Here is a 22463-nt window from a genome sequence, read left to right on the forward strand (position 1 = left end):
GGCCTCAGCCAGTCCCACCATAAAATATGATTGGCTCTGCGTAGGGAGTTCAGGGAGGAAGTTTGCAATTTCCTGCCATAACCTCTGGTTAGCGGCCGCCAGCATGGCATCAGTGTTGGCCTGACGAAGATGCAAGGAAGCGTTGGAATACAGCTTCTTCCCATATGCCTCCAAGATCTTCTCCTCCTTGCCTAGCAGCGACACAGAGGATGAAGCTGAAGACAAGTGAGGCTTGGAGTATAGTGATAGCGCAGCGATCACCGAGGAGTGTGGCTGAGGATGGGCCGATAGCAAGAGTGTATCCCCCTCCACCTGACTGGACTTGGCGACCAGGCGTTGAATGACCGGCTGGGCAGAGTGGGGCTTGAGCCAACCCTTCTTGGCCAGGGAGACTAGGTCGGTCTGCAGTGGAATTCCTGTTTTAGCAGAGGGGCGTTGCGTGAGAACTTCTGCGGACCCCCTCCGCTGGTTGCTCGACTTCGGGCTGAGGTAGGCCCAGGTACTCTGCCAGTCCTGCAAGACGTTCCTGGAAGGCCTTGGCTGACTAGGGCGCATCACGGTCCGCCGCCTCGTCCATGCCTTGAGGGTCAGGAGGATGCATAGGAGGAGGAGTAGCTGGAGCCGGAGGCTGAGGTACGGGGACCAAAGCAGGAGGCTGTGGAGGAGGCTGGTACGGAACCGCCTGAGGAATCGGCTGGGGGTCTGAGGCAAAGGCTGCATCGGGGCCAGAGGCACCAGCGAAGGATCCTGAGGAGCTGGAAGCATTGGAGGGAGCACCTCCCCGATAACATCCCTGAGGGTAAACCCCATCCAATGCGATTTCATGAGCCCGAGGAACCTCTCAAAGAACCTGTCTTCACAGGCTGGAGGGGTGGTAGGTGATATAGAAGGAGTAGCGGGAGGCTGCTGGAGCCGCTTCATACCCTGCCCACATGGACATAGCGGGAACCTGCCATGCGCAAATGAAGGATAGGCTGTACGCCAAGTACCTGGTTGAGGCCAGTCCCACCTTGACACTTGTTCTTTGCTGAATTCCTGGAATGGCGTCGGACGGGTGCTGATATCTGGCATGGCGGCAATTTTGTCAAGCTGCCTGCCACATGACTGCGTCGTGTTGCTTGGCTCGCTGGGCCCAGCATCCTCCAGGACTCTTGAGTGGGGATTGCGAGGCCTACCCTGCTCCTCGGGCCTAGACCCGGTAGGTGCGATACCCTCAGCCTGGGGGCTGGTAGAGCTGCGTTTAGGCACCCCCTTGGCTGTATTGCTGGTACAAGGGCGTGGCCCCTCTGACATAAGGGCATAGCCCCTCGGGTGAGAACCCGGTAAAAGAACCTTCCGGTCCCTCAACACTGTTACCTGGGGGATCCGGGTATCCCGCGGCCTATAGTCGGTAGCTGGAGCAGCCTTGGTGCACGTGCTGGTACGGGAACCTGAGCGGTCCCTCCTGCGAGTGCGAGTCCTAGCGAAGGAGTCTCCCTTGCGGGGTGCGATGGCGAATAGAGACCCTACCTTGTGCCTGGATTGATGTTTGACAAAGTCCTTGAGGTCCTCTCCACCGGACAAGTCTGTTCTTCAGAGACCCCGATGACAGGGCATTGCACGCTGTACAAGCATGCCAACCGTGGTCTCGGCCAAGGCAACGTAGGCAGAGGGCGAGGGGGTCTGAAGTTGGGAAGAGCCCGTCGCAGGATGGACACCTGCTGAACCCTGTGGAAGTCGACATGCGCCAGGGAGGAGCTTGACACCTGAAAACCGAGTACCTGTATGATAAAAAGACAAAATAGACAGAAGAAGTAGTATCTGCGCGTGGAATTACATGCCGAAGCCAAACCCAGGAGTGCTGGTGAATTCGGCCTGTTCCCGTCGACACGAAAAAGGGGACTAGGGTGTGGCTCCGGAGGGCGGAGTCGGGGCAGCACATTCTCCCAGGGCTGCACCCCTGCGCCCCTCTAAATTTAAAGGGGAAGAAGGTTTTTTCTGGTGAAAAAGGTTCCTTCTCCCGTCCCTTGGAAGGGACGCCCATGCAGCATGGAGGAAAGGGGACAGACACAAGAGTATGTTGTTGTAGTAGAGTGTATAATGTAGAACTCTCATGGCTGTAGGAATAATGCAGTTATAGTATAGTCAGTTGTTTCTGCGATAGGATGTGTCCGGTGGGCTAAAACTTATACTCAATAAATCCCTTTTAATCATCATACTGTGTGAGGAGATTCTTCAACAGCCCAACTCTCTGGCATTCTGCTACAGTAGTGTGTTTAGCAGCACATCTGGGTCTTGCACTTGGCAAATGTTTAATGATTTAATTGTTTTTCAATTTTCTCTTTCACTGAACCTTGAATCCCAACGTCATTCTGGGCAATCAGTGCCTTATATGTACTGCATACATATCTGCATAGAGGGTTATTACATGATTTGCCATTCCACTGGATTTATATGGGAGGCAGCAACAAGTTTAGCACATCCCCATATCATACACAATAAGAGCAAAGAACTTTTTACATCCTTAGTTTTAAATTAAGTCAATAGGTCCAGCAGAATACAATCCATTGCTTAATTTCTCAGCCTTTTAATTAATTGCTTGCATTTTTTAATTGTGTGTATATTTTTATTATACAATCCAAACGCCCCTCCTTGCAGAGAGATCTCATTGTCTCATTTGACGACTGCCCTTTATCTAATCAATTTCAAACCGTGTCTGTTGATTAGCTGCCTGCATCGAAGTATCTTTCTCCAATCTATTTGGGCAAATGTGTTTCTAATGAATTCCAATAATAATACATTTGTCCCAATGGGTGGAATACCTGCATTGCACAATATGTATGAGTGTAGAGTTCTAATCTAATTGTTCCATTAACATATAGTTATCCTTACCTTGTTGGGGAGGGGATATATATGTGAAGTATTATAACAATTTGCTATTTCAAATTTCCAGCATCTGGAATAGTCCCTTGAATGTTATCACTCACTATTTCTGAGTTCTCAATTATATAAGACTATTTTTATAGAACGGCCAAGCCTCCTTTTGGTCTGCCCCCTTTCTCTTTTTTGGCTGGTAAATTTATGACACTAAAAACTCTCTGGCAAGACGCGTACCAGTGCTGTGAAAGATCAATTGTGCTTCTGCTATGCTTTTCTGCCATGTTCTCTGGTCCACCCCCTAAACCACAAGTATTCTTCCATTAGAAAGCAGGAAGGTTACGCAAAATTGGGAATGGAGAATTGCTACATAAGGAATTGGCAATGGGCCGCAGTTCCTTTCATAGTTTAAGCTTTTTAGAAAGACGTTAAGTGTGCATGCATGCTCATTAAGAGCTACACTGACTTCCTCATCTCCATATTTTTCACTGTGCTGTCCCTACCTTCTTATAACCAAGAAAAACTAGCGGTGAGGGATTGAAGAGACCTACTGCATGAAGCTGCAGTGTTTATGCAGTATGCTCCATGTACGTAACCCTTTCCCTATCTGGCATGTGATCACCAGCTAGTGCTGTTAAGGGGAAGAGGGGCATTTACAGAGCAGACCCTGGGCAGGCTCTGGAGCTAGCAAGCTGCCTCGGAGCCTGCACCCATGTCACACCCTGTTCTTTGTGAATGACCCGGTCCATGGTGAAGATAATTATACTAAGAACTATCATTTTCTTTTATGCAGCATCATCATGTCAGATTCCACCAATTGAAATGCTTCATCACCAATTTAATAGTGCTCAATTTAGAATTAGAACACAGGAAGGATGAAGGGCTAATTCAGTCTTGCTGAGTGATTTTAACTTGCTAAGTGCAGATTGGCCCCTATTTCCGAGGCGAGCATTTTAACTAGTGAGTTAGTCCCTGGCCACGCTGTGACAGTGGGGAAGGCTTACAGTGATCTTGTCCATCCTGTGCCAGTTTGGTCTGTGAGGAAAGCTTTTATTGCCCCGCCCATGATACATGTACTTATACCAATTTGTGAAGGTAGCTTCCAAATAATGGCCTTGCCCATGCTGCACCTATATGTCGGGGAATACTGTACAATGGCCTATTTTCGATGGATATCATTCCTTGCTTTGTCAGTGCTTGCGTGCACTTACTCTGCGGTACCTGTAGTTAAGGGAAACCTAAAGTGGCCTTGAGTGCTGTAACCATTTGATGAAAATCAATGCACTAGCCATGCTATCCCTTTTTTGTGAGGGGAGAGTGCACAGGCCCTGTCCATTCTGTATGTGTTTGTGAAGGAAGCTTGGAATTACCATGTCCATGTTTTCCATGATTGATTTGTGAGGGACGCATGCAAACCTGTACTCACTCTGCACCTTTAATTGAGAGAAGCTTGGACTGGACCAATCCCATGCTGTACATTGCTTATTTGTGTGGGCACTATATGCTGGCTCTTCCCATGCTGTTTCTCTACCTGCCATATTTGCGCTGGGCAATTTTGCTGACCACGCTGTACCTGGTCTATCAGTGTGCTTTAGCAAAACGGGAGCTAGGGCATATTTGGTGAGAGGGAAAGCTATAGGAATAGTTAAATGTGGTTACGGGGCTGCATAATGCCCTTTTGCCTAGGTTGACAGAAATCATTGCATCGATCATGGGAGAGAGAGTCAAGATATCTTGGAGTGAACAGACCGCCCAGTGGTTCAGTACCTGTCTCAGAGATTGGTGGAGTATTGAGTGGGGATGAGAATAGGCTTGGTAAGAAAGTTAGTCCTGGGATTTGGGTAGCAGAAGAGTAGTATTGGCATCATAGAAGGAGGTGGGTGGGAGACCTGGAGAGCAGTATGCTGTCCATTGATGAGGAGGGTGCGCTCTGAGAAGATCATCCCTGTCATATGGTGCTGCCGTGTAGAAAAGGCTTGGACATTTGCTCGATCGCGCAACAGTCCGCATGGCTAATAGTTCACTCTCCTAAGCCATGTTGCATCATGGGTAATGGCCCACTCCAACCACTTTCTGAGCATGTGCGAGTTGCTCTGGTACCCAGGTGTGAATGTAACTGCTCTGGATACTTTGGATCTGCCAGGGTGCTCCCCCTAGTCACAGCGTGTGCCACACACTGCGTTTGTGCCCAGAAGGAGAACTCTGTGCCACACTCTGAACTTCAGCCACCAGCATTGCACCAGTCACCTGGAATATGCCCCAGCCCTGATGTAGTCCTTTAGACTGGGGTTCTCAAGGGTGGGAGGGTGCCTGGATGAAAAAGGCAGCTTTAAACACCTTAAACTCTGCACGTAATGGTATCACTGTGCTAGGCGTGTTAACAAATGCCACTTGTGTTACTGAACTGCTAAAAAGGCAATCTACATGCGCTTTGCCAATTTTTGCGTGTTTGCTGTGTGCCAGAAGGTCCCTTGATTGCCAGTATATGCCAGAAACAGAAGTTGTAGAGTTATTTCTGTGTGGGGCGAGTTGAAAAGCCTGGACGGGAGGCACCCCAACACTCTTCACAATAGAAGCAATAGATGACATTCAGAAACTCTACTGTGGCTGGCAATGTTCAGGGGGAACCAATCATAATTGGAAGACTGAGAAGGCAGAGCATTGCTCTGGATCAACTGTGTGTCTTGTGAGAAACCAACGGGTGTCTTACTTGCTAGTCCCAGGTGATCTCTCTCTCTCAGGTGGCCAGGGCACGGCCATCGCCTTTGGATCCAGACCCTGGGGGTGGACCAGTGCGGGAGGATCACATGGGTGAGGGATCTTCGGGAGTGGAGGTGAGGCAACCGATGGTGAGACGCAGTATTCCTCCCTTTCCTGTGCCCATACTGTGCCCATACCCCATCCTATTCTATAGGATTACCAATGTTCCAACTCCCCTCCCCTTTCTACACAAACACTGGGCCGAGGAAGAGGACGACAGAGTAAAGAGGCTAACACTTGCATATCTCATTAGACATGTCCCGTTAATCAGGTGAGGCAAAGTCAGGCACTTGACCTTAATCGCATACATCCGATACCCATTAGCTCCCCCCAAAACAGATAAAAGGATCTTTCTCTCCTTCTCTTCCTTCACCTCGGACCTCCACCACACTCTCTCTCCCTGCCTTACGGCCATAAAAAATTGGATGTCATCCCATTTTCTTTCTCTCAATACTGACAAGACCGAAGTGCTTTTCTTCCCTCCTAGCACTCTCTCACCTTCCCCTCCTCTCTTCATCCACTTTCCCCCTTCCAATCTCCCCATCTCGACCCATGCCCGCAACCTTGGCCTCCATATTGACTCCTCTCTCTCCTTCTCCAACCACATCTCTCTAACCTCTCGTGCCTGTCGGCACCACCTCTTCAACATCTGCATGATCCACCCCTCACTCACCTTCCACGCCTCTAAACTCCTAATCTCCTCCCTTATTTTCTCCCGTCTCTTCTACTGCTCCTCTCTTCTCTTTGGAATCCCTGCATCTCACCTGACTCCCCTAAAATCCATCTACCACTCCTCTATCCGGACTCTATGTCTTCTCGGCCCTCAAGACTATTTCTACCTCACTCTCTCAACTCGGCTGGCTCCCCTTCCTCTCACAATTGAAATTTCAATTCCTCTGCCTTGTCTATAAATCTCTCCATGACCTGCCCCCCTATCTTTCCTCCCTCCTCTCATTCTACTCTCCCTCCTGCTCTCTCATGCTCAGCTGATCTCTACCTTCTCACTGTATCGGCACCCCCTTGTGCCGCCTCCGCTCCTTGCAACTCTTGGCCCCACTCCACTGGAACTCCCTACCTCTCTCCATCCGCTCCACCCCCACCTACCCATCTTTCCGCTCCTCCCTGAAAGCCCTTATCCAGTCCCCCGACTCTGCTTCCCTACCCCCCCTCATACCACAGTCTCCCCCTTCCCTTCCCCTCCCCTCCCCTCTTTGCCCCCCTCCTCAAATTGGACACTGGAACCAGCATAGTGCGTAGGAGGTCAAACGCCCCCCACCCCTTCTCCTTCCTCCTCCCCCCTTAAGTAAATTGTTCTAAATACTCTACCACTGGTTTGTTTCATGTTTGTAAATTATGCTTCATTCATTACTGTACCTGTTATTCTGTAAAGCGCTTTGGTGTAAAACGCTATATAAACTCAATAAACATAACCATAAAAGGCGGAACATAGAGACACACTCTGAGCAAGGTGAGACACGAGAAGGAGTAGATCTTCCGGGGTGAAGACGAACCCACTGGAGCAGGACGACCGATTGAGGGAACAGAGCAAAGGATAGGGAAACCCTAAAGGTCACTGCAGGAGATCGTTGCCTCTGGAAAACGTGAAGGATGCGCAGTGAAAGACAAATCCTAGACAAAAAGAAGTCTGCATTGTGCGTCAAGGATGCCAGTGACCCTCTCCTGTGAATGGCAGATTTGGGGAGGCGACCAAAGTCTGTGGTATCAACCTTGACTTGTGAATCAAAGCCACAGAGACAAGAAAGGAATGCACACACCTGGTGAGTTAGTTAAAGGCATGAGAGGCCAGTTTGTGCCAAGGAATGATTTAAGCCGCAATAGTGTATCTCACAATTGAAGGTTGTGCGCATGCTGATGAGACGCGAAAGACAGCAAACCAGTAGTAAACTTTAAAATTACGGATAACTGTGAAGCCAGTGATACAGAGTAGTATAGTGGTCCGGCGAAAGTAAGTAGCCCACTCGAAAGTCTCCACAAAATGTTTAACGTCTTGTTGTAAAGTGGCCATTGAACAAACTCTGAAATGCACAATTGTCAAGATCAATACAGTCAAAAGGAGGAAGTTAAAAGGTGATTGTTTTAAGAGAAAGTTATCTTTGAACATTGATAACTGTGTTCTGAAACTACAAAGACCAAGAGACACTGCGGCAAATACTATAAGGGAAAGATAAAGTGAACGTCGAAAGAGCTCCTGCGGAGGTCTATGGAAAAAGCCTTGCACATTCAAAGGTCTTCAACATCAGTCAAAGGTCCGAGCCTGACCGAGGGAGACCTGGAGTATGAAATAAGTTGGGGGAAGGGAACCCCTAACGAATGTGAATAAAGCTTGGGGAAGGGAACCCCTACAAGTGCGAGGTCTGAGCCTGACTGAGGGAGACCTACGTGAACCTTTGTTGAACTGTGAAAGAACCTTTGGAAAACTGGAATGAATAAGTGACTTTAACGTGTAAAGCCAAGCGGGCCTCGCCCCATGTTTTAAACTGCCTTTTTTTGTAACAATTACAAAATCACACTCCATAACTGACTCCCTGACAACTTCAAGAGCGCACAAGCAAACAGGAAAAACAAAAGAGGAGGAGGACTGTCAATAGCAAACAAGGAACACCTGAAAATTAAAAGAGAAGACCCATTCAGAATCGAAAACTGGGAATCCCTAATCCTTCGCCTATCAACAAACTCCAAAACAAACCTCAAATTCATTCTCGTATACAGAGCACCGACATACGATGCAACCTTCGTGGATGCCTTGAAGCAATCACCAACCTAGCCATTGAACAGGAACTCCTGATAATCCTTGGTAACTTCTACTTCTGGTTTGACGAGGAAACCACAAACACACAAAATCACAGCGCTCGAGCCGAATATTGTTGCTACTCCTTCTGCAACTGAGACCTCTACCGCATCTGCGAAGCATTAGAGTTGACTCATTCACAGGCATCTTCATGCCTTCTTTGCAATTGAACCATTAACTTCAAATACAAGCCTCAGATGAAGAGCCAGTAAAGCTCGAAACGCGTGTCAGGCTGTTTTGACCACTCTGAATAAACACCAGATCGCATTTCAATTGTTGCACTTCTTTGGCGCAGTGTGTTTGGGGACCCTGTTTATTGTTTATGTGCTGTGGTAGTATATTGGCAGTATACCCACACCTCCCAGACACCCGCTGCCTGGTGCTATTTGAATATTAACTGTACAAGCGCTGTGGACATTTTTGACTTACCCTGCCAACTCTTGTGTTTCACAAAAAGCACTAGCCAAACAACTGAAGACAATGAAACTACATCAACTAGTCAAAGGAGCAACTTGCGCGGTGGGACATACACTAGATGCAATCTTCGCCAACAAAAACCTCATTACCACGGCGCCACCAATACAGATCCTCTGCAGTAGCCACCTCATCACCCCCTTCGTGATCATGCTGGCTACACCAACAAACAAACAACCCGTCAAACTGCCAACTATCATTAAAAGAAACTGGAGGACAATCAAAAATAACAACCTAACTGAACTACTGGAAATCAACAAACCACTGCCAACAATCAAGATGACCTTGACAGAAAAACAGAACTACTTAACAAGTGGATCACCACAACAATAGACAAGATCTCCAAGGAAAAACCTTTAACCGCATCACGCAAAAGAGCGACAACAAAATGGTTTACTCCGCTACTCAGCACATGAAAAGAGAAACCGGAAACTTGAACCAGAATGGAGAAAAAAAATGACTGGGTCAGGAAAGTTCAATTCAAACAACAAATCCACTCATACAAAAAGGAAATCCAAAAGGCCAAAAAGAAATATTTTGACAAGTTCCCAACACCCAAAAAGAACTGTTTCAAATCATAAACAAAATGAGAAGCCCCCTGGCTTCAACACTACACTGATACCTTTGCTGAAACTATGCAATGACCTCGCCCATACCACTTCAAAAAATAAAAATAAATAAATAATCAGCACCATCCAACAGATCATACAAAGCCGACCAAGCAACCTCAACATGCTGGCGCTGTTCCAAGTTCTGTCGGCCATGGGTTGTAGTGAATGTTTTCTCTGCTTTTGTATAATCATTATTTCGAATGGATTGTGTCCTCCCACGTATTCCTCATCTTATGATAATTTGTTATCTCCAGCTTTGCTGCTTTGGAAAAAAAAATTCTCAGCAGAGTGTGCTGTTCTTGAGGTCCTGGCGTCGATTGTTCCTCGACTGTCTCCGTATCGTGTCGACGTCACTGATAGTATAAGTAGCTCGAGCCGCGCCCGTTGCTCCAGTTCTGTTTTTTCGATGAACACATATAGGAGGAACACCCAGGCGTGCCCCATAACTGATGCACACTTCGTGAGAGGAAAGTGTAAGAAAACGTAAACTGTACTGCGGGGTAGGATGGGAGGGTCGATGAGGAATACGTGGGAGGAACATCCAGTCGAAAGAACGTTACAGTTGGTAAGTAACTTGTTCTTCGAATTGCTTTTGTCCTCCCACGTATTCCTCATCTTATGAGACTCCCATAGCAGTAGTCATTTTGGAGGTGGGAGTATTAGTTTTCATGGAAAGAATGCAGAACTGCCTTGGCAAATAAACCCTCATTAGAGGAGGCAGTATCCAAACAATAATGTTTTACAAAAGTGTGTATTGTTTTGCAAGTAGCAGCTGAACAAATATCTGCTGCCGGGACTCCCCTCTTTAGAGTCGTAGAAGTAGCCATACCCCTTGTAGAATGGGCATGAAGCCCATCTGATGGGTCTTTTCCTGCTAACATGTAGCATTCAGTTATGGCTAAGATGATCCAGCGGGATATGGTCTTTTTTGTTACAGATAATCCTAGTTTATGACCAGTATAACCCACAAATAGTTGGTCATCTTACCTCAATTTAGCCATTCTTGAAATATAGAAAGTAAGAGCCCTCTTGGGATCTAGTCTGTGCAATCTCTCCTCTTCCTTTCCCAAATGAGGAGGAGGATAAAAAAGGAAGGTTTAACTTTAAGGACTACACCTTATAAAAAGTAGTAAATGGCGGTTTGCATGAGAGAGCCTGAAGTTCGCTAACCCTGCGGGCTGATGACAAGGCCACAAGAAGTACAGTTTTTAATGTTAAGAGCCTCAATGGGCAGGAGTGCATGGGCTCAAAAGGTATACAAGTCAATAATAGTACTAGATTTAAGTCCCAAGTTGGGACATGAAAAGGTACTGGGGGGTATACATTAGTAAGCCCCTTTAAGAATTGAATGATCAATGGAATTTTGAAATATGAAACCTCTTCTGAGGTGCGCTTGAAAATAGACAGTGCAGCAAGGTATCCTTTAATTGTCCCTATCTGGAGCCCCAGATTGGCTAGATGCAGTAGGAAAGAAAGCATCATTGGGGTGCCACATTGAAAAGGGTCCACATTCTTATCTTTGCACCAGTTACTGAACTTGTTCCAGCGACATCGGTATAAAGATTTTGTTGCTGGCCATCTGGCCGAAAGCAAGATCTCCATTACGTCATCCGGAAGATCCCAATCCTTGTATCTCAACCTCTCAGAAACCATGCGTGAAGGTTGAGTGTCTTGACCTCTGGATGGCGAACCCGACCTTCCTCTTGCGAGAGAAGATCCTCTCTTTGCGGAAGACGTATTGGAGGGCAGATGGACATGTCTAGAAGATCCGGGTACCACGTTCTCCTGGCCCAATCCGGGGCAATTAGTATCATGGTTTTCCTGAACTTTCTCAACCTCCTGATTACTTGAGCAATCACGGGGACTGGGGGAAACGCGTACAGCAGTGGAAACTTCCACTCCACTACGAATGCGTCTCCCAGAGCTCCTCTTTGAGGAAATTCCCTTGAGCAGTACTGCTCGCACTTCCGATTGATCACAGTAGTAAACATATCCACTTGAGTGGTTCCCCAAAGGGCGAAGATCTCTTGAAGGACTTCCTGAGCTAGCTCCCACTCGTGGGAGACTGCTCTGCCTGCTCAGAGCATCTGCCGCAGTCTTTTGCTCTCCGGCTAAGTGAATTGCTGATAGAGAGATTCCTTCTCGTATTCGTATTGCCCAGAACCAGAGCTGCATTGCCTCTCTGCACAGTCGTAGTGACCCTAATCCTCCTCTCTTGTTGAGGTAGTACATGGCCACTGTGTTGTCCGTCATTCTCAGGACATTCTTTCCCTGTACAGAGGGCAGAAAGGCCTTCAGCGCTAGTCTGATTGCCCTCAGCTCCAATAGGTTGATTTGTAGTTTGGACTCAGATGGAGACCAATGACCACTGATTGTCAGATCGTTGGTGTGCGCTCCCCACTCCGTGAGTGAGGCGTCCGTCACTACTGTTATCTCCGGCCATGGTTGCCAAAAGTATTCTCCCTTGAGAATGTTGTTGTTGCAAGCCCACCATAGTAGATCCTGAGCAACTGCACTCGGGACTTGCAGAAGATCTGACATATTCCCTGAGAACTGGGACCACTGAGTTCTGAGTGCCCATTGAAGGGATCTCATTCTCAACCTGGCCTCTGGTACTAGGAAAATGCAGGATGCCATGAGGCCGAGCAACCTGAGAAAATCGAAGGCCGGTAGATGTTGGGCATTCTGAAACTTCGTTACCATCTGCTGGATGTGGAGAGCTCTCACTTCGGGAGGCGAGGCTTTTCCCGATTAAGTGTCCAAGACTGCTCCGATAAACTGGAGTTTCTGGGTTGGTATCATGTGGGACTTCTTGAAATTGAGGGAGAAGTCCAGTTTGTGGAGGAAGTGGCAGGTGATCGAAAGATGTTCCTCAGCTTGTTCTGGAGAAATTGCTCTGATCAACCAGTCGTCCAGGTAGGGATATATGTGAATACCTCCTGTCCTGAGACTTGCTGCCACAACCGCCAACAGTTTGGTGAAAACCCTCGGGGCGGAGGTCAACCCGAATGGCAGAACTCGAAACTGATAATGAGAATTGCCAATCGCGAACCTCAGGTACTTTCTGTGCCCTGGATGGATTGGCACATGAAAGTAAGCATCCTGAAGGTCCAATGATACCAACCAGTCTTGGAGTTGTAGAGCCTGAAGGATCTGAGAAAGGGTCACCATCTTGAACTTGTCCTTCCTGAGGAACTTGTTCAAGTTTCTTAAGTCCAAGATGGGTCTCAATCCTCCGTCCTTTTTTGGGATGAGAAAGTATGGGGAGTACCAACCCCTGTTCCTATCCGCTACAGGTACCTGTTCTATGGCACCTTTCTCTAGCAGGGTTAAAATTTCCTGCAACAGGAGCGGGTCTGGAATTTTTATGGAGTTGGCTCCCGGTGGATGTTTCTGAGGCCTTTTTAGAAAGGGGAGACAGTAACCTTGAGCTACTGTTTCCAGTGCCCAAACATCTGAGGTAATGCCTCGCCATTCCTTCAGATGTTGAGAGATCCTGCCTCCCACTGGTGTCTTGTGGAGCAAGGTCTCAGAGAGATTTGGAGGCGGCTGCAGGAGTGGCTGAGGGCAAAGATGCCGCTCCTGAGGCTGATTGCGCACCTCTTTCTCGTCCACCACGAGGGAAGTTTTTTCTGCCTCTTTGAGAAGTCTGTCCTCTTCCTCTACCAAATGAGGAGTAGTAGCGAAAAGAACGACCTCTCCAGGAAGATGATCCTGAATAGGTTTTCTGAGGCTGGCGCATGGAGGCACTAAGAGATTTAGCTGCCGCTTTCGAGGTCTGGAGTTTTTCTAGGCTTTCGTCAGCCTTACTGCCAAATAGCCTCGAGCCATCAAAGGGCATGTTAAGGAGTCTGGATTCCGGAATATGCTCAGCCGCCACCGAAATACAGTCCCACATGGTATGGGTAAACCTGGCCAGGGTACAGGTGACATTTGTCGATTTCAGGGCCATGCTACCTGAAGTGAAAACTTTACGGGCCCAGGCATCAACTTTCTTGTCCTCTCTATCCGGAGGGATAGTGGGATATGCAGTTTGTTTTGCTATGGATGCAGCCTGAATAACCAGACTTTCTGGAGTCGGATGCCTGTTTAAATATTCAGGATCCGTACCAGCTGGTCTGTATTTCTTTGGGAAATTACTATTTGTAGCAGCAATGCTATCAGGATTTTTTTCTACTGTTCTCTGAAGAGCTCTATGAAAGGGGAGAACTGGGTCTTTTTGGGGGACCTTTGACAATTATATCTGTCATGTCGTCCTATTCAAACACGGGTGAAGTGTTACCCCAACCCATGTATTCAACTGCCCTGTTCATAAGACCTCTGTACCCTGAGTCTGCATGTTCTGCAGGGTCAGGTTTGGCAAATTCTAACTCTGGGGAGGTGTCAATTCCACTAGCAGAGTGTAGAGTATCACTCAGGTCTCTCATTCTAGATTCCTGATCAATGAGTTCCTCAGGAACTTGTCTTGTGCCATATGAAACTCCAAAGGGAGTGACTTCGTCTTCCTCCGAGCCAGATTCCTCATAAATTGAGGACATAGCTTTAAAAAAGTCTGTTCTGGGCAACGGAGTAAATCTCCTTTCTTCCTCAACAATTTCCTTCGAAGGAATAGAAAAATCCTTCGAGGTTGTCGACGGGAACTTCGAAGAAGACTTCGATACAGGTGTCGAAGACGCTCTTGGCTTCGATGCTGAAGCAGTCGACGCCGATGGCGTCGATGAAGCCGTCGAAGCCTTCGATGACTTGAGCTTTTTATGAGGCACCGGAGATGTGCTCGACTCTCGAGGAGCCTTCGACTCACAAGGAGCCTTCGACGACTTGGCGTCGACTTGAGTATCTTCGATACTACTGGCTTTTACCAAGGTAGTTCTCGACTTCTCTTTGTCGTCCAATGAAGCGACCTTAGAGGAATGGCTCTTCCGAGGTTCTTTCGAGGGGGTCGGGCCGCATTCTCGAAAACCCACATCATCTTTTTACGGAATTCCTCCCATTTTCTGGGGGAATCCGATTTTGTCGGACATCGAATTTCTTCGGTCGACTCAGAAGATGACGACGATGAGGGAGATCTAGGTCTCCTCTTCAGTTTTTTTGACGAGGAAGAAGAGTGTCTCGATCTACTCCTAGATCGAGACCTCTTGGAGTGTTTATGTTGATCCGATTCTTTCGAATCGGTCGCGTCCTTATGCTTTTTGGAACAGCCTTCTTAGAGGCTTCCCTCCCCACCGACAGTTTACCTATCCTCTCAAGAAGGTCCTTCTCGATCATGGACTGACAGGAACCACAGTCGTCGGTTCGGTGACAAGAACCGAGACACCAGAGACAAACTCAGTGAGGATCAGTGATCGACATTTTCGATCCACAATCGATACACTTCTTGAACCCAGTCTTGGGTGTCGAAGGAGTTGAAGGAGATGACATTTTCACGAAGAAAATCTCGGAGCGCGCCGTTCACGATAGCAAAGCGATCGGAAAAACGGAACTGAAGCAACGGGCGCGGCTCGAGCTACTTATACCATCAGTGACGTCGACACGGTACGGAGACCGTCGAGGGACAATCGACGCCACGACCTCAAGCACAGCACACTCTGCTGAGAATTTTTTTTTCCAAAGCAGCAAAGCTGGAGATAACAAATTATCATAAGATGAGGAATACGTGGGAGGACACAATCCATTCGAAATAATGATTATACAAAAGCAGAGAAAACATTCACTACAACCCATGGCCGACAGAACTTGGAACAGCGCCAGCTCCATCAACGATAGTAAAAAACCTGGGAATTTTGATGGACAACGAAGTAACAATGGAGGCACAAGTAAACGCTATAATCAAGAAATGTTTCTTCTTCCTACACGCAGTAAAAAGGAGCCTACCATTCCTCTCTTTCACCCACAAAAACCATCATCGCACTCATGTCCAGAGTAGACTACGTCAACAGCCTATACTTAGGAATGCCAGAACAACTGTAAAAGAAACTCCAGTGCATCCAAAATGCTGCGACCAGACTGCTGCTCAAACTACCACGGAAAGAACACACTACCCCAGCAATGAAAGTGCTACACTGGCTAAGAATAAAACGGTGAATAAAGTTCAAATCAATGTGCATAACGCACAGAGCAATCCACGGCCAAGGAGCAGAGTTCCTAAAATAGAAAATAAACGTCTACCACCCAACAAGACCACTCGGATCAAACAACGACATCTGCCTAGAACCAAAACCATACAACAAAAGAAAACTCAGAGGATCATCTTTCTCTCACCTGGTACATTAACCTGAATAAGCTACCAAAAACATACGTAACACAAGGGATGATCATCAATTCAGAAAACTACTCAAAACTTGGCTCTCTGCTCCAGAACCAGAAGGAAACGACTAGGAATCATATACGCAGCGGGAAACAAGAATCCCAGAGAGGGAACCCATCATCCCTAACTTCCTGCATTAATCTTCCCTAACCGGAGGGAGGATGCCATTACCACATAATGCAAGCCCATAGCGGTAGGTTGGGATCTCACATGGGAATGGGCAAGGAGGGACCTGGAGGGCCGGAGGGGGTGGGGGGGACGGGACACCACATCCACATACCGCTAGTCCACAGAGGAAACATAGGCAGGTAAGGACCATCCACACAGGAATGGGCAGGAAGGGATCAGAATCCTCTAAACTAAACACGGCCAACACCAGGGTGGGGGGAGACGCCTGCTTCAGCCAGGTACACAAACCACTAAAGTAGCACAGAGGAAAACTGCCACCCACATCATACCTGCCAACTAGACAAACTACAATACCAAACTCACAGGATAACCAGAGATGTGGAGCAAAGTAACGAAAAGACTAAGGGGCAAGACAAAAAAAGAAAAAAAACACTAACCCAACTATAAAACTTCTACTTTCCCCATAAACTTCTCCTACAGAAACCCACACAACCACATCTCCGCACAGCAATCTGCACGCACTTCACCACACTGCAATAACAGACAAACACAACTTGTATCAAAAGCACATGTGAACTCGCACTGACCCGATAACTGCGCTCCAGTTAAGTGAACAGTGAAAACAGAACTGAAGCTGCCAACAGGACATCACAGCTCTCACTCTCCTACTCCCACTACACCCTACTAACCCCCCCCCTCCTTTTCAGATCCGCCCGAGCACCTGGGGACCACTCCAGTGGTGACGGTGCACGGTACAAATACCTTTAACAGTAACTTAAACTGAGCCACAGTATGTCATCCTGTTTACAGGGCGGCCTTACTCCGTGCTGTCTAACATGGGGAGGAAAGCTGACTCAGCCACCTTGATCCTTTATGTTAGAACACTGACTTTCCTTTGCATACACTTCCCCTTTACACACTTTTTGTATTAGAGATAGGGCAGGCATTGGGTTTTGTTACTACAGGCCTTTTTGATTCGACATAGACTGACTAGAACTGTGTTTTCTTTATTATTTGATGGTAGAGACTACTCCCATCACAGCTATAGGGCAAAGTAGGAGTTTTTCCAAACCCCAAGAATTCAATAAAGGTTTTGAAACTTGTAGCACCTGTGTCACTGTCATACTTGATACCATGCCTCCCTTACAGTCTTTAGAAAACAAGATAATCCATGTGTGGCTTTCCATCAGACTTCTCATTTGTCTGTGCCATTTAAAATATTGATGTGTGTCTGTGTAGTGAATGCCAATTCAGTGTGAAACACAGAACTGCACTGAATATTCAGTGATCCATGTCAGAGAGAAGCTTTGATTCTTCACATGGGCCTTGACAAGCTTCTCTGTGGCCAAATCACAGACAGTACACCATTAATCAAAACAGTACAACAGTGAACCACCAATAAACATAATGCAGCAACTTTAAGTAGAGGTAATTCATGCAATCCTCAGCAACGGGCAATAACATGTAACAAAAACGTCAGTGACATTGGCTCTGCGAGAGAGCTAAGGCTAATTTAGGTAGTCTTAAAAATAACTGACTGCAAACGGCAAGAAGCAAAACTGGCAAAGAAGCACTATCAGTTGGTGTGGATTTACAACAAACATTTGACAGGTTTAAACATTGAAAATGTTCCCAGAGAATCATATGTGGTTGGGGGGGGGGTGTAATAGGTTGTGCCACGTGTAGAGATAGACCCTGTGTGCCATTTAAACAAAACTTGGTGGAAGAACCTAAATGGTACTTGAAACAAGATGTTATAACTGATTATATTCCCCAGTAACATGAAGTAAAAGAAAATACAGTTCACTGTGGCATATCTGTATTCCACTTGTCTCATGGTCTGTACCCACAACTGAGCTACAAAGACAGATAGATATGCTTACCATCGAAAGCACCCAGTCCACCATCTGAAATTAACTTTGTTGATTGTTTATCATCAAATATAAAAGGCTTTGGTTCCCTGTCACTGAAAGTAAAAACAGTATATCTTACTTCAAAGAAACATAATTAGTGTCTTGATCCTTCAAAAATTACTTGTATGCATGCATTGCCAAATCATAACCCCCATGCCCCCACACATCTGCATATTGAATCTGATGTAATTCTATTGCCCGAAAAGGAGGTTTGAGAGTCACTTAGATTTTATTGTACTCAAAATTCATTTTAGGAGAAGATAATTTATCACAGCCACTTGCTGTTCTAGAATATTTTTGGAAAGAGCATACTCCACCATGCACTATTTCTCATCGAGTTATTCTCTAATTAACTATTATGATGTTTAGGAATTCTAGAGTCTTCATTTTGCCTTATACTAGTTCATACCGAATAAAGCTAACCATCAATTAACCAGCTTCACAGAAGACCAAGCCATAGGATAATAGATGAAACACAGTCTTGGGATGCTCCGTTTCCCTTGATTTGGTATGCACAATGGCAGGTGTTAATATACTGTGAGAACAATGGAACTTGAAAAATGTAAGTCAGATCACTCAATGCTACATTGAAGCTACAAAATGAAACTTGTGCATCACCATTGGAAAGTTGGAGCCTATAAAAAGCTTCATTATTGTTGCAACACAACTCTGAAATTGACAGTCCTTTGTCGAAAGAAGGGAACAGTGTGCCAATGTGAACAGTGAGCACATTGGCACACCCTTTTGATGAAATATTAAACGTGGTCCCTATTTGATCAATACAGTATTGGAGTGTATATTGGCCATATTGTCTTTCCCTGTAAGAACACTGGGAAGGTCAGTTTGGAGTCGCCCAGTTCTATAGGAAGACTGACGAGCACATTTTAAATGAGGCGTAACAGTAATCCAATGCTTAAAAGCCTTTCATAAAAGCCATGCATAAAAGCTTTGCTAGATTCCCAGCATGGTTCATTTTCACAATTTGTATGATCGCAACTTATGATTCCACTGCCCCCTTCCTCTACGCCAGACAAATACTACAGCATTTGCCCCGGCATGGATTTTGATATCAGCGACAATGCTGTGGTTTTCTATGGAGTCTGCCTGTTTTTTACACCAGCAAAAAGCAGGCAGACTGCATAGGAATACATTGTGAATGCAGCCACGCATACATGTCAGGCAGCGTTTACTTCATTTGCACTGCAGAGATCAAAACACACTTTTGAACATATCTCATAGGCTAGGAAGCCTAGAACTTTGTATTTTCTTTGTTAAATAATAATTGCAATTTCTTTATCGATTAACAAAGCCTACTTGAAAAGGCTATTGTCCCTCTAGGGCCAGGTGCAGAGCCAGCCCACTACTACTTATTTAGCCAAGAGATGTGCACCCAGCTTCCAGGGGCACACCAGGGAAATCACACTCCACCGTCTGTCTTTTCTGCTCCTCATTTCAATGTAAAGAACCCTGTGCAGTGATGGAGCATCACTTTGAAGTTCTGGTGCAATCTGTACAATTCGGAGTTCGGCGGGTTTAAACCCCACTGTTTAAGGAGAGCACCGGCAGAGGGTGGTAGGGGGGTCAATATGTGCTATTTCCGATATTAAAGCCAACACAAAAAGGCCCAAAAAGAATCGGTCTTTTTTGGGTTCAGGCTTTAACATGCGGAAATATGACATAGAACGATCTCAACACCTGGTTAGACGTGGCTGTTGAGAGGGGAATTTCTTTTTGGCCTGTGGCTGTGTGCCTTGTGTGAGCAGAGTTTGCGGTGTGAGAGATAGCAGGATGGACCTTTGGGAGAAGTGAGCCTGGATTCTGACCTCTGCCAAGAACACCTTGTTGTGCCCCCAACAAACGAAGCCGCTGAAGGGCAAAGGTCCCAGCAGGCCACTAAGCAAAGCACTTGAGCATTTTAGAGTGAGGTTTTCGCCATCTCTCAGACTACCACCTGAAATATGAGAGGGGTTCCTGAGCTCATCAAATTTCAATGCAGCGCTTTCTCTGACCCAAACATTTGCACCTCCAGTAACCCTTACCTTGTAGCCTATGTATGGTAAGTAATGGAGTTTCCAGACTCCCCCAATCTGCCAACTCACAGATGCTTAACACACAAATCCCCATAGACAGCCGCCACACGTCTAACCATTACCACATCAACGCCAACCACGCCACGACTAAGCTCTCCTCTCTAGCCCTTTAACACTATTGCACATCAGTGGCTACCTGGACCCAAAGCACTGTAGCTAATCGGATCTTCGGCTCTCCCCTTTGGATAAGATGCTCCAAACTGTCTCTTCCAAACTATTAAAAGAATATTGGCACACTGAAACCAGGTACATCTGACCTACACCCATCAGCATCACAGGTTTCACATCTTTCTCTCTCACTGTGCCACTAATGACCCTGCCCCTCTTTTCCTAACAGAACCATAGACAGCGAGGCCACCACAGAAATACAAGACCACTTAAATTACCTGCATTCCAAAATCCAATGTGCAAGTAATGCACTCTATTGAACGCAGAATGCTTTCAGTTATTTCTTATCAAGTAGGATTTTTTGAATACCCATGGGTGAAAAGTATTTTACCCAAAGAAGTTCAAAGGTAATAAGCGATTTCTATGAGATATCTACAAATATGGTGAAGATTAAACATTCCCTAAAAGTTAATCCTTTCTTGACAGTGTATATAATGAAATATATTTAGTGTACAATACAATGTTTGATATTTTGCTAATCCCAAGTGGTAGTCACAGATTAGTACGATAGTGCTAAATGCATTTCAGTCCATTGATGGACCATGCCTCTGGAGTAAATAATTATCTGAAAATTAAACGACATAAATGGACATTTGAAGTTCAGATTGACTGAATGGGTTAATATCTATGGCTATAATGTTAGTCATCTATGTCAGTAATGCAAACAAAATGCTCACAACAGAAACAAAAACATCCGTATTAGAGTATTTGTTAAAACATTCTGCAAGCAATCATAATCTAAAGTGCCTACCACTCATCCAAAGCGGGGAATTAACTGCAATAGTGAGAACTCACAAGACATGACAGTCATGCAATATATACTCAGAAAGTGAGAAAACAAAATCCCATGTTTAAATAAAGAATTGTCAACATAAAAACCAACAAGTCTGCATTGGGAATAATTTCACGTTCAAGAAGGTTCTGAGCAATAACAAAGTTCCGTTCCACATAGGACAAAATATCTTTTCCATGTAATAGATCCTTCCACTTGGCAAAATAAATCTCTCTCTTCCAAAGGATTGCTCACACATCAAAGCAACTTTCATTTTCCACAGGTTCCCGATTGGCGAAACAAAAGTGTTTTCTTCAAAACACAAGTTCATAACCTCAGACGAATGTTCATTTCTCAAAGGTCAAGCAATTGTTAACACAGCGTCCTTCAAAAGAAACACTTTAGTCAGGATAGCTTAATAATCATCATACTTCTTCAAAGAAAACGCAACAGTTCATCAAGGAAAGGTGATGGAGTTAAAACTTATTTTCCAACACACCTCTTTACCACAACCACAGTACTTTAAATCATCATCTTCTTTCCTGGTATACCTGCCAGGACTAACTCCTATTGGTCCCTTTCCTAGTTCACTCGCATGCCAGGATAAAACTCCTACAATTGTACTCTGTGGTAATGTTTGTTACAAAACTCTCCACACTAGGATTCTACATAAGGAGACTTGAAGAACAACTGCTTTTCTTTATAGTTGCTTGACAAAGTAGGTTATAGCTCTTCTCAAAATGATATTCCATAAAAGGGAATTTGCTCCCCTGCTGTCTTTGTATTATTCTTGTACTGCCTTTTGGCTGTGCCAATGCATGTTACAGTTCTCTCCCCCTTGATCTCTCATACAAGGAGGGCCTTGCTCCTGCAGCCTTTGTTTTAGGCTTATGCAATCTCTTGGCTCCTGGCAATGCAGGTTACAATGATCTTCCAACTGGTATCTTTGTTAGGAGTGTTGCACCCAGGCTGCCTTTTTTCATCTGCTCAATATTCAAACTCATCAGATTGACCTAGTGGTCATTTTCGGAGTGTCCCGGGGTCACCTGCTTCAGGCCAATTCGCCAGTATGCCTTGGTGTCTCCTGACTCACGGGTGTTGTTGCAGAGCTCTTTGGGTCGTGCTATGCTTCTGTCAGCTCTGGTCTCCACTGCCACGATGTGTGCAGTCCTTGAGGGGAGCTCCGACATCTCTGTGTACTCTCCGGTTTACCTTCTGTACTGATCGGTTCACTGCATGTCAGGAGCTCGTCTCCGACAAGACGTAGAATCCCTTCAGAGGCGCTTACATCTGAACATTCTTGGCACGGCCATGCTTCATCTGCTTCCACTGCGTCTCCGGCACGTAGTACTGCTGCAGCCACCACTGCACCATCAACTACTCTTTACTCCTCCTGTGCACCTGAAACTCATTTATAGCTTCAAAGTTCATGCTCAGGGGCTTTCTGCTACAACTAGTCCGCTCGTTATACTTCATGAACTCCGAGTCCCTCTTCCTCATCCCAGCAACACAAGCATTATGGGACTTGAAGTCCATCATTTTTTCGTTCCCTTTTTGATTAGTTAACTTAAGCTGAT

At 46.0% G+C, this 22463-nt stretch overlaps 1 protein-coding gene across 6 annotated transcripts in view; it reads right to left on the reverse strand.

The window, feature by feature from the left end:
* The window catches only part of LRRC36 (leucine rich repeat containing 36), a 1132044-nt gene that overhangs the window by 825260 nt on the left and 284321 nt on the right, over positions 1–22463 (reverse strand). For all 6 annotated transcript variants that reach the window (XM_069604413.1, XM_069604376.1, XM_069604369.1 and 3 more), the window contains one exon: positions 17827–17909. In XM_069604413.1, the coding sequence (XP_069460514.1) occupies positions 17827–17909 (83 nt within the window). The remainder of the gene's footprint in view (positions 1–17826; positions 17910–22463) is intronic.

Source organism: Ambystoma mexicanum, chromosome 1p, assembly GCF_040938575.1.
Source record: "Ambystoma mexicanum isolate Mex_15411 chromosome 1p, UKY_AmexF1_1, whole genome shotgun sequence".
Taxonomy (NCBI): Eukaryota; Metazoa; Chordata; class Amphibia; order Caudata; family Ambystomatidae; genus Ambystoma; species Ambystoma mexicanum.